This window comes from Danio rerio, chromosome 22 (assembly GCF_052040795.2).
Source record: "Danio rerio strain M-AB ecotype USA chromosome 22, GRCz13ab, whole genome shotgun sequence".
Classification (NCBI taxonomy): domain Eukaryota; kingdom Metazoa; phylum Chordata; class Actinopteri; order Cypriniformes; family Danionidae; genus Danio; species Danio rerio.
The window spans coordinates 14,470,664-14,484,108 of NC_141042.1; the positions used below are offsets into that span (position 1 = coordinate 14,470,664).

At 33.7% G+C, this 13,445-nt stretch overlaps 1 protein-coding gene across 2 annotated transcripts in view; it reads left to right on the top strand.

Annotated features, from left to right (window-relative positions):
* The window catches only part of sh3bp4a (SH3-domain binding protein 4a), a 54,895-nt gene extending 44,804 nt beyond the window's left edge, over positions 1-10,091 (top strand). Inside the window, 2 exon segments of one of the 2 annotated variants that reach the window (NM_001316330.1) lie at positions 6,155-6,343; positions 8,704-9,272. In NM_001316330.1, the coding sequence (NP_001303259.1) occupies positions 6,155-6,343; positions 8,704-8,928 (414 nt within the window). In that variant the 3' untranslated portion in view covers positions 8,929-9,272. 2 annotated transcript variants of the gene reach the window in all.
* The last annotated feature ends 3,354 nt before the right edge of the window (positions 10,092-13,445 follow it).

Consider the following 13,445-nt stretch of genomic DNA (forward strand, 5'->3'; position numbering starts at 1 on the left):
TAAGTAATTATCCGAAAGACTCATTCGTCATCAGTTAAAGGTTAGCTGGAGGTTGTTGTTAGCCGCAGTAATGCAACTCTGTGCATTTCTTGCGAACGTAAATGTGAGGTGAGCCTTCCAACAATAATAAATTACAAGGCCATTTGGCAAGAAAGGAAATTAGCAAGGACTGTTCAGCCGAACGTATTTTTTCCCCCTTTAATGACTGTGACATTTCGCCATCTCATCCCAAATGTCAGAATCAGCAGACCTCTTTCTTCTGTCTGGCTGAAAGCGCAGTGGAGATCAGTCGGCGATCGGCCCGCAATCAAATTAAAGCGTGCAGAAAGAGACACGGACAGAGAAGGATGGAGAGAAAAAAATAACAGAATAAATGGAAATGGCTTTTTCCAGGAAGGCAGAGTTTCATTCGTTTGAATATAAGATTTGCATTAAGTGGTGTCAGATATTGTTGCTGTAAATATGAGGCTGCCATCTTAAGAAAATTAAAATATGTGTTTGTGTGTGTGTGCATATAAATAGGTTACATATTTTTGCTGGTGTCTACTTTTTTAATTAGAGTATTGATTTAGGTTTTTGTACATGCAAAGCAGGTGTTTTTATATTATTATCTATAATACCAAGTGCATTATTGTCACGCGTATATGCGTGCGTGTAAGTGAATTTAACTCTTTATGTAACTATAACAATTAATTTTATTTCCTCAAAATTTTGTTGGTTGTACTTTTATGAGTAAGATTTTATGATTAAACGCTAGATTAATGCACAAAGTTTATATTACAACAGTTTTGCATTGTATTGAGCACATCTCTTTTTGAAAATGAATATTTTTGTCCATTTCTCAGTGAATTTAGGCAATGTATTTTGGTGCATTGAAACAAAACAGATATATTTATATAAAACATGTTTTAGTCATTAAACATATTTATTTTGTTAAAAAAGCTCCAGATTTGGCTTCAGTACTGACTAATCTAATGTATATGCACAAATATAATATTGTATCGCTTTCTGAATTTAAAAGATAGATTTGTGAGGGGTTTACTTATATGTTGAGTACTGTATATTGTTTACTGTATATTGTTTACATGGTCACATAGCAAGTCATTCAACAAGCATTTAGTTTGTGCTAGCTTTTGCAGCTAGACATTGCTTTACAATACCCTTGATGGGTGAACATTAGTCAGTGGGGGAGTGTCTTTTGTCTCTTCAGGTATGAATTATTCATGACCACTGTCACTCATACGCATACAGCTGAGATGACCCAACATATACTTTACAAAATGTAAATCATTGTAATGTTTTCTTTTAATGAGAGAACAAAATAGTTTTTACATAATTGTGAAGTAAATATTCTAGCATACAAGACTGGTTACTCAAAAGTCTTATTCAGACCCATTCAGTGTGTTTTTTGGACCTTATTTCAGCTACATTTTTTTCTTTAAATCCTACTAACCACGCATAATATTTTATTTTCTAAAAAACGCAAGCATGTACATCAATATTTCTCACATGTTATAGTGGCACAGTTTGTGCTAAATAAAAAAAGTACACATGATGGCTAACACTATGTAATATCAGAGTCCATTTGAGGCAAGTCATTTCACTCAGCAGCCATCTTTGCAGCCTCTCGCGCAGTATGCTTTGGGCATGTTTGAATAAGGAAACATCAAATTCTCCAAAATTACTTGCCAAGCTCACGATTGCAAATGCTATTATGGATAACCAATAAAATTCAACAACGACTGTTCGTATCACACAAAATCTACAAAAAACTCACAACTGGCCCGAGCCCCTCCCCCGGAGAATTGTCATTCTATATCGATCACTGATTGGCTCCTGCAAGGGGCACCAGCCCAACAAACTACAGTAGGTTCAAAATTTCCAAAATGTTTACAAACTTCTCAGTACAGAAATTGGAATTAACACAGTAGTTATATTAAATATTTACATTCAAATTTTCATTTTGTTCTGTTAAAAAGTGTAAAGATTAACTCTGTTATATTTAAATATTATATAATTTTTTCACACCTAAAAAAAAAAAACATTTATTTCAAAAACAGAAGACTTTTACACACAAAAAACCCTAAAACTATTTAAACCATCTGGGGAAACTGTATTCGTATCACAGTATATATTGCAGGGAAATAAAATATCGCATTATCAGATTTTTCTCACATCATGCAGCCGTTATAGCAACAGTTTTTGTTGTTTTTGTTCTCAATTTAGTTATATTTCTATTTTGCTTATAATCATATAGATTTTCTTCAAATCTTTTTTTTTCTGTATACTTAAACGTTTCGTATGTGTCTCTCCTTTTGTTGCTGTTGTTGTTCTGAAACTGAAAGTTTGTCATGTAGTTTATGCTTCACCTAAGCTTTTTTTGAAGTGGCTTCAATAAAGAATATTCATGCGTCTCTGGATTCAAACAATCCTCAGCGCTACAGCAGGAGAATAAATCTAAAATCCCCTCACAGCTTTATTGCTCTTTTGAAGTGATTCGCCGGAAGTTTCCGCCTCCCTCGTCTCTCTTATACACAAACCATGGTCTTATAAAGAAGAGGAAAGGAAGTCATTGACTTTATTTACCCATCAGGGGATGTTCTTGTGAACATCTTCTCATCACTCTGGGAATCTCCCTCAGCTCTGCTTCTGCTTTTCTTTCCTCATATTTTTCCCTTTTTGGGCTGGAGGGTGAAGGAGAGAGGGGGATTACCAGACCCCAGGGGTCCCGGCTCGGTCCAGACATGCCTGTGTTTGAGAGGAAAAGGGGTCATTTGCTCATCTGTGGACTAGACTGCAGTTTCCTGACCTTGTGTATTCATCTTTTGAGAAGTTGAGACTCTGGTTTATTGTGGATTTGTTTTAAAGCACATTTAGCGTCGCACATTAAAGCACTTTCATTTGATTGCGCATCTGTAGTGTTTGCGCTCTGAGGATTGTGACAATTGGATTTGGGAATAAGGCCTTCTTGAAGAGTTCGCTACAGAAGTATAATCTAAGTGTATATATAATGTGTGTGTGCGTTCGTGTGTGTGTGTTTGTTGTTCATTTAAGCTGATTCGCATCGTTATACATACAGTTGAAGTCAGAATTATTAGCCCCCCTTTGTTTTTTTTTTTTTTTTTGTTTTTTTAATATTTTCCAAATGATGTTTAACAGAGCAAGGAAATTTTCACACTATGTCTGATAATATTTTTTTCTTCTGGTGAAAGTCTTATTTGTTATATTTCGGCTAGAATAAAAGCAGTTTTAAATTTTTTAAATACCATTTTAAGAACAATATTATTAGCCCCTGTGAGCATTTTTTTTTTTGATAGTCATTATTATACAATGACTTGCCTAATTACCCTAACCAGCCTAGTTACCCTAATTAACCTAGTTAAGCCTTTAAATGTGACTAAGCTGTATAGAAGTGTCCTGAGAAATATCTAGTAAAATATTATGTACTGTCATCATGGCAAAGACAAAATAAATTAGTTATTAGAAATTAGTTATTAAAACTATTATGTTTCGAAATGTGTTGAAGAAATCTCCTCTCCGTTAAACAGTAATTGGGGGAAAAAATAAACAGGGGGGCTGATAATTTAAGGGGGCTTAGAATTCTGACTTCAACTATATGTGGGACTAGGTTTTGCATTGTATTATTTATATAAAGTATAAAGTAAAATAAAGTATTTTTAGAGTCATTTTACACAATTTTATTATTCATAAATTATTTATTTATTTTATTATATTAATTTTTTTTTTTTATTTTCAAAATCCCAGGGCATTGTTTACCAGAGCAAACACATTTTTAATTTTTTTTTTTGTAAAAAAAAATATATATATTATTAAAAATATATATTTTATATATTATTATTAATATACTTTTTTTATCATTTATTTATACATAAAAATTGCTAATGTATGTAAACTTGAAGGGTTAATATTGTTAACTACCCTGTTTTTTTTTTTTTGTTTTTTTTTTGATGGACTACGGAGCAAACACTGTTGTCCAATGACTTGCCTAATTAAACTAATCTAATCTAATTAAACCAGTTAAGCATTTGAATTGCACCTAACTAGACTAAAAATGAGTCACTAAAAATGACTAGTTAAAACTATTGTGTTGAAAAAAAAATCTCTCCATCAAACAGCACTTGGGGAAATATCAGATAAATAATGATAGGACGGCTATAAAATAATAAATATACACACACTATAGATGGATGGATGTTTTGTGGTGTATATAACATCATTTTGGAGTGAAAACATTATTGCATATAATGGTCTCACAAATATCACATCCTAATAACTCTACTAATATAACTCTCTAATGGTGTTATTATGAATTATAATGAAGATTTTATGCGAGGCCAGAGGGCAGCAGTAATGTTAATGGCGTTGTTCGGGAAACATAAGATTAAACAAACTCAAACATTTAAGGCTGTATGTGGGTTTTAATTATTAGCAAAACTGCAGGGCAGCATCTCAAACTGTGCTGTAAAAGGACATTTTCAGCCTTTTTTATGACCATTCTATGCACTCACAGGCCATGTTATTAGGTTATTAGGTACACTGCAGCAAATGATTTTCTTACTCTGAGTTTTTGTCTCTTTTCTAGTCTGGTCAAATCCAGTCTAGTCAAATCTAGTCTAGTCAAATCTAGTCTTGTTAAAAATCTATTCTGTTCAAATCTAGTCTAGTCAAATCTAGTCATGTAAAAATCTAGTGTAGTCAAATCTATTCTGTTCAATAGTCAAATCTAGTCTAGCCAAATCTAGTCTAGTAGTCAAATCTAGCCTAGTCAACCCTAGTCTAGTAGTCAAATCTAGCCTAGTCAAATCTAGTCTAATAGTCAAATCTAGTCTAGTCAAATCTAGTTTAGTTGTCAAATCTAGTCTTGTAAATACTTAAATCATGAAGTGTTTTCTAGACATGTAAAAATGTTTTGCTTTCAGATATAATAGTTTTAAGAGTTTTTCCTTAAAACAAACAACTGAATCTGCCAATGGGGGTCAGTAAAATTATCTTATTTTAAACCAAGAAAACCTCATTGACAAGTAAATATGAACTAATGAATGAAAAGCCACTTAATTTTGACTTACTATTCAAATAAGATAAATAACAATGGTTTTTGATTTAACAGTTATATATATATATATATATATGTCTAGAAACAAGAACAAAAACTCTACAAAAAAAAAAAGTTTTACAATGTAACCTAATGTGCTAATAGCTGGTTTAATCTCCTTTATCTTCAGAACTGCCTTTGGCGCAATGCCAATTCCATTTATTCACCCCTACTCCTTGGCCCATGAAACAGTGTGAAGGGGAAGGGCCTCAAATTTTACCCCTAAGAGATGGGACTACACTACAACACCTGCGCACATTATCATATGTCATCGTGAGCTCTAACTTCATTTGAGATCGACAACAGCCACTGCTGTAGCTATTCTAGTTGCGTTTTTTTTTTTTTTTTTTTTTTTGGTATAAATCTTAAGGAAATCACATTTTCGTCTATGTAAACACACGAAAACAACATTAACATTATAGCAGACACTGTAAAAAAACGGTCATTCCCAGCCACTAGACTTTTCTGACAGGGTATTCGAATATCAGATGTGACAGTATGTTGTGGGATTACTATACAGGAGTTATTACAAGGGATTATAGACAGCAAAATTTAGCTTTTTAAATAAAGTTTAAAACACGAATGTTGTTATTAATGTATTAAAACATATGCTTGTTTGTTGTAAAAAATCCTAATAATGACAAAAAAAAAAACAAATTTGTGCATCTCCTGACTTCCATGAGCAGCCATTTTGCTGTTGTAGATGGTGTATATTGGAATGTGTAGATGAAAATTTTCTTACCCTTTGGTTTCGAGTGTGCTCCTGAAAATTAAAAATTTCAAGGGGTATCTAGCCCTTCCCCTTAGGCCTTCAAGTTTAAGAGTGTTGGGACACCCCACCCCTTCATGTGAACACTTAAAGCGAGGGAAAGCTCTAAGGGGTAGAATTGGAATTGGGCCTTTATTTCTGTGTAGCATGCATTCTACAAGCTGCTGGAAACACTTTTTGTTTAGACATATTTTATTAACAGTGGAGTCTTTTTAGTAACTGTTTCTGTGGAATGTAAATATGACGTTTCTCTCTGTGTGTTTCTCATCCAGGCTCTTCTGAAAATCGACTGTCAGGGTTTGGTGGCGCGGCTCATCATGGACTTTGTGCTGCTGACGACGGCTGTTGAAGTGGCTCCTCGCTGGAGGGATCTCGCCGAAAAACTGGCCCACGTATCCAAGCAACAAATGGAGGCCTATGAGGCTCCACACAGAGATAAAACCGGCATGGTGGACAGTGAGGTGCGGACTCAAATAGAACACTTTAAGGGGTTCGATCAACCAAACATTAATATTTGCTCACTTTTTACTCGCTCTCAAGTGGTCGCAAGCATTTGAGTTTCTATACTCTGTTGAGCACAAAGGGAGATTTTCTAAAGAAGCTGAAATTCTGTAACCATTGACGTTCATTGTAACAAATACTATGGAAGTCAATGGGTTTCCAGCTTTTTTCAAAATATATTATTTGATGTTCTACAGAATAAAGAAAGTCAAACAGGTTTGGAACTAGTGGTGAAGGTTGAGTAAATGATGATAGAATTTTTAATTTTGGCTGATCTGTCCCTTTTAAAATATGTTTATATTTGAAGATTTCAGATGCAAAAAACTCTAAATCCCATCTAAAGTTTTCTCCTTAAATGAGAATTTTTCTAAGCGTCCTACATTTATGGTAAAGTATTTCACTTTAAAGGCAATGAAAAGAACTTGTTTGCGACTATAAAAGTAATGTTTCTGAGCCTACACAAGCTCAAGAGTCTGAGAAATATGCTAATTTTTGAAGAAAATATTAAACAGCATTTAGAGGTTTTTGCATCTAAACTCTTCGTTTTTTCCCCACTTGAAATTTTACTAATTGCATTTTGTTTTCCCATTTTAATACTTAAATAGAGCTTTGGTAAACTGAAAAAAATGTAGAGGTTATTATGTATTGTGAAACTTGTAATATTTAACATATTAAAAATATCTGCATTTTGTTCCATATTAAACTTTTTTTTTTCTTGATTCTGTAGTAGGGTTAGGATTTTTGTACATTTATTTTTGATGGTGTGATTTTCATTGTTATTTTAAAAAGAATGTCCGATTATATAAATAAAAAAAAACATATGTATGTATATATATATATATATATATATATATATATATATATATATATATATATATATATATATATTATTATTATTATTATTATTATTTTTTAATATATACATATATATATATATATATATATATATATATATATATATATATATATATATTTATTTATTTAATAAACATATTATTATATTATATAAATATATTAATATTTATTTATTTATTTATATATATATATATATATATATATATATATATATATATATATATATATATATATATAATAAATAATAAATGTATTTATTTATTTATTTATTTATTTTATTTTATTTTTTACTTAAAAACATACCTTAAATGAGCTTTAGGTAAAAAATTATACATTTAAAAAATTTTATTGGCAATAATTCAGTGTTCTCAGTTTTCATTCACTTTGTATTTCTTGTAATCTTGTTTCTTATTAAAAAAATTATGGTAATGATAAAAATCAAATCTAGGCATTCATTTTAATTAACTATTCTATGAAAATATAATCAAATGAAAATTAAGCAGTCTATTTTTGGCAAGCAAACCACTGTATAATATGAAGGTGTGGAAAAATTTAAGAGACCACTTAAAAATTAAATCTTTTTCTTGATTTTCTGAATTTATTAGGCAGTAAAATGTTGATCTTTTTGTTCCATAAAGGTTTGGCAGTAGTTTTTGAGCAAATTTTAAATAAAAATAGGCGATTCATTCTGCTGTGGCGACACAATAAATAATAACTGGACTAAGCCAAAAAGAAAATGAATTAATTAATTAAATAAAAATATTGTCATTTAGAGATGTGAAGTACAATGTCAACTGACATCTAGATTTTTTTTTTAAATGGGCTATATGCACATGGACTTTTAATTTTCTTTCCCGCAGCCCAAGGTCTTTCCATTGCAAAATTGTCACATTTAAATCAGCGATCTTCACTGCCTGTTACATATACGATATTCAGATCAGACAAGAAGCACTGCATTAAATTCCTATTCCCCCTGCCATGTCTTTAAAATGTGACTGTTTATTTTACCCCAGTATTTGGAATTTCTGCGCTAGCCTGTTGCTACTGACGGCACTAGTGGTTACATGGTCTTTCATCTTGTTTTATGCTTGAACAACTAAATTAATGCTTAAGTCTATTTAATTTGATGCATCGAACATCGATGCTATGAAAACAATCTTGTGAATATTGAAATACATTAGGCTTTTACGGGAAGTTTATCGTTGGCTATAAAACTCTGGCTTTGCAAAGATCCCATTAGGGAAAAGTCATCAATAGTAACAAAACAGAAAAGAAGTTTTACTTAAAACGTAACTAAAAGAAGCTAGTTTTCTTTCATATGTTTATGCAGTAATGCAGTTAAACAGGACTTTTATTTTGATAGGTTGTCATGAAGACCTGTGAATTAGTCTGTGTATTTAATTGTTGTTGTTCAGTTGTGAATTTTCATAAAGGCCATTTACAATCTCCATTTATTTAATTTCAGGCCATGTGGAAACCGGCTTACGACTTCCTGTTGACGTGGGCTGCTCAGATCGGCGACAGTTACCGCGACGTCATCCATGAACTGCACATGGGCCTGGACCGAATGAAGAATCCCATCACCAAGCGCTGGAAACACCTCACCGGCACCCTTATCCTCGTCAACTGCCTCGACTTGCTTCGAAGCTCCGCCTTTAGCCCCGCCCCTCAGGATGACTTTGCCATTTAATCTCCCACCCCCTCCTAATATTTGCTTGTGTCACCTCACGAAGACCGTGCTGAACTTTTATTGGATATTCACTTTTCTACGTCACCGTCAGCTGTGAGTTTACCTCAATCCATTAGCCACAAGGACTTCCTGTACCCGCCCACGTCCATATAAGGGCATGCGGAAAGCCAATAAAGCCAAAACACAGAGTGTTTTACGTGTAGCTATTTTTCGAGATTTCCGAAGTGTTTTTATCCATTTTTGTTCTTTGCGATATCTATATTTTTTATATTGGATGGCACAAAATAAATTTTTACCATTTTTTTCAATAACAATTTTTTCAGATAATAAAAGAAATCTGAATACATCTTTGTTCGTTGCTGAAAACGAAGGTCTATTTTGTCACATTTAAATCATATTCGTCTTAGTCTGGCTGTTTTGTTTTTTTGTTGCCAAACGCTCAAGCCTTCCACGTTTGTGATTTTTATTCCACTGATTTGTCGCATCAGATGCTTTGCACACGAAAGAAGCTGGATTCGTTTTACACGACACAGGAAACGCCACAAACTGGTTACACGAGAAGGAGCATATGGTTTCTAATGAGACGGTGAGTTCAGTCTGTCAGTCATGCGTTTTATTTTTTCAAGCTTTCAAGATGTTTGCATTTTGTGTGCGCAGATATCGCACAATGTATTAGGTGTTAAAATGCAGTGTTGCTTTAGTTCGACTACAATTCATTCATTCAGTGTTTTGTTGCGAATCAGATGCAGTCGATGAACTGATCATAGCATGATTTCCTTTCGTTTGTGTTCTACGTTTGTATTTTTGTACGTACAATCTTTCCCATTTTAGCATCTTTCTTTTGGTTGTTTTAAACGATCATTTCTTTTATGTCCTGTACAAGTCAAGGAGATTTTTTTTGTGCCGTTTTGTGACGGCACATAGGGAAAAAGTGAATGTATGTATTTATATATAAATATATATATATAATCTGTGATTTACAGTGGTCACATTCATAACTTGTTTTTGTGTTAGCTCTTTGAGATGTTCGAGAGTAACTGTATGAAAAGGTATCATTCACACGTTGTCTTAGTTGCAGCCAAATGATTAGCAAGAAAACTAATTAAACATGCTGTCCCATGTTGTTCCCATGGATTCAATAAAGCAGCTGGAAAATTTGACAATCTTTTGCTTTTTTGTATTTGCGTATCATAATTTGCTCTTACTATTGTGTCTTTTTGTGACTATAAATCTGGCAGTGTTGGGGAAAGTTACTTTAGAAAGTAATTCATTACAACAGGTTGTCCAAACTCGGTCCTGGAGGGTCGGTGTCCTGCAAAGTTTAGTTCCAACCCCAATCAGAAACACCTGGGCTAGCTAATCAAGCTCTCAGTAGGCTTTCTAAAAACATCTTTGCAGGTGTGTTGAGGCAAGTTGGAGCTAAAATCTGCAGGACATCGGCCCTCCAGGAACGAGTTTGGACACCCCTGCATTACAATATTGAGTTACTCCCCAAAATAGTAACTATAGTTGCATTACTTAGTTACTTTTTATGGAAATTAATGTGTCACGTTACTTTTCAGTTACTTTTTCTGACCTGGCTGAGGCTTGATCTCTTTCAGAACTTGCAGGAGTGTTTTTTTTATTATTATTATTTATTAATAAGAGCTATAAAAACCAAAAAAACTGAATGTAGGATAATATTATCTTCAGAGACCCCAGAGCTCTACATGCAGTATATACAGATAAATGAATGTTTAACGCATGTTTGTCTGATTAAAAAGTAAAATCATCTTCCATTCAGATAATCATCTTTTTCTCAATGCGCTCCAAATATTGAAAATATTTCCATCGCAGAAATGTAAGGCTCTTCCGTCTTTATATCTATCTGTTCCTGCCTTCTTTTTCATTTTAATTCAGCAATTTTCAAAAAGCAAATTCACTAAACTAAAATGTAACTTTTATTAAATTTTTTTAAAAAGTAACTCAAATATTATTACTTAGTTTTTAAAAGTAATATGTTACCTAACTTGTTACTTAAAAAAGTATTATTATTATTATGTAACTCTTGTTACTTGTAATGCGTTACCCCAACACTAGTTGTGACTTTGGTTTAGGGTTAGATCAGCCCAAAATGAAAATTATTATTCATTGTTATTCATTTCTTGTCCTGATGTCGTTCCAAACCCCCTGTGATCTTTCTTCATTTTCAGAACACGCATTAAGATATTTTGGATGGATTGTCCTCAAACAGACCATGTGCCTTCAGACGATTAAATGGAATATTATCAAGCTACAAGAATACTTTTGTTCTCCGATTAAAACAACAAAAATAACTTTATTCTTATTGTTACAACCCCTGGCAGTCTAGGGGAGTGGGTTTGCACATTTAACTGAGGATTTGGTTATGCAAAAACAAATTGTGTTACAAAGGATGTACAGCAAGAATAAGGGGGAAAATAAGTGATGAATTCATGAAAAAGTGAGGGGGAATCAGTGAGTGAGGTATTTACATAATATACACAATGTCAAAGGGCAAGGCAGTGGCGCAGTAGGTAGTGCTGTCGCCTCACAGCAAGAAGGTCGCTGGTTTGAACCTCGGCTCAGTTGGCGTTTCTGTGTGAAGTTTGCATGTTCTCCCTGCCTTCGCGTGGGTTTCCTCTAGGTGCTCTGGTTTCCCCCACAGTCCAAAGACATGCGGTACAGGTGAATTGGGTAGGCTAAATTGTCCGGAGTGTGTGTGTGTGTGTGGATGTTGCGGCTGGAAGGGCATCCGCTGCGTAAAAACTTGCTGGATAAGTTGACGGTTCATTCCGCTGTGGCGACCCCGGATTAATAAAGGGACTAAGCCGACAAGAAAATGAATGACACAATGTCAAAGACAATAAGCAATGAATTTTTAGAAAGACTGGCTATGGGTGGCGCTAAATTAAAGAACCAAACAAAACCAAACAGTCTTACTAATATTCACAACAAATCCCCTCTAATTAACAAAAGATGTGAAAAAGAAATCTTCAACGTCAATGACGTCCTATCTGATCTACACTGACTAACAATTATACCAAAAATACACATGTTAGCACACACCCTCTTACCTGGTGTATCTAGACAAATGTTAATCTTTGGTCTGACATGTGTCACGTGACGTACTTACAGTACCTACCAGTTTTTCTAAACTCACGAAGAAACATGAGGATAGGGAAGATATGGTGACACAAAGATACCTTTAAATAAGTTAGTATAGGGTGCATGACGTGTAACGTTAAATCACATAATTGCAAATGTACTTCTTGCTGCAACTGTTTCTAAAAATCACTACATTCCTTAATAATAATAATAATAATTCCTTACATTTATATAGTGCATTTCTAGACACTCGAAGCACTTTATACATTTTTGGGGGTAATCTCCTCCACCACCAGTGTGCAGCATCCACCTGGATGACACGACGGCAGTCATATTGCACATCACACATCAGCTGATTGGTGGAGAGTAGACAGTGATGAAGCCAATTACGATATGGGGATGGTTAGGAGGCCATGATAGACAGAGGGCAGATTTGGCCAGGATGCCAGGGTTAAACCCCTACTCTTTTTCATAGGACATCCTGGGATTTCTAAAAACCACAGAGAGTCAGGACCTCGGTTTAACGTCCCATCCAAAAGACGGTGCTCACTGAGCACTACAGAGTCCCGAAGACTATACTGGGGCCTTAGGTTGTACGCACCCTGTGGGTCTCTCTAATACCACTTCCAGCAGCAACCCAGCTTTCTCATGTGGTCTCCCATCCAAGTACTGACCAGGTGCAGCCCTGCTTAGCTTCAGTAGGTGACCATGTGAGAGTTTTTTTTTTTTTTTTTTTAATTGAACCAATTTCAATTACAATGTTTTACAGTAAATCATAATAAAACAGACATTAAAAGATCATTTCATATTCAAAAACATTAAAAACGTGGTAGTTTCCAGTTAATTTCTTTAAAAACTTGACATGCTTTGTCCGTCAAAATTTTGTGTAGCTCACTCAATATGTTCTCATTTTTATGATATACATAGTTTTTCCACATATCTCTCTATTTTCCTCTTAAAAATTCCCCATACATCCATCACCATTTTCTCTTTTTTTGCCACAATTCTCCTTTCCCACATTGCATTTTTCATCAGCATTATACATAGGTTAACTATTTTCTTATTTTCATTGTTCTTATTCCATCCCAACATCACTACTCTGTTCCATTCTGTTTCATTTTAAGTTAAATAGTCCTTTAATTAAAACTTTACAATCTTTTAAAAAACCTTCCAATTCTTGACAATATAAAAACATGCGTAAAAAACCCTCTTCTTCTTTTTGACATACTTTACACATTCCACTTTGTTCCATCCCTATCTTGTTTAAAATGACATCAGAAAAGATTGCTTTGTGCCTTATTAAAAATTCTAGACATTTGACTTTTGTTTCTACATACCTTCCTTTCATGTTTCCCCATATTTCATTTGCTTTTACATTTTTATATTTCTCTATCCAGTATTTGTTTGCTGTT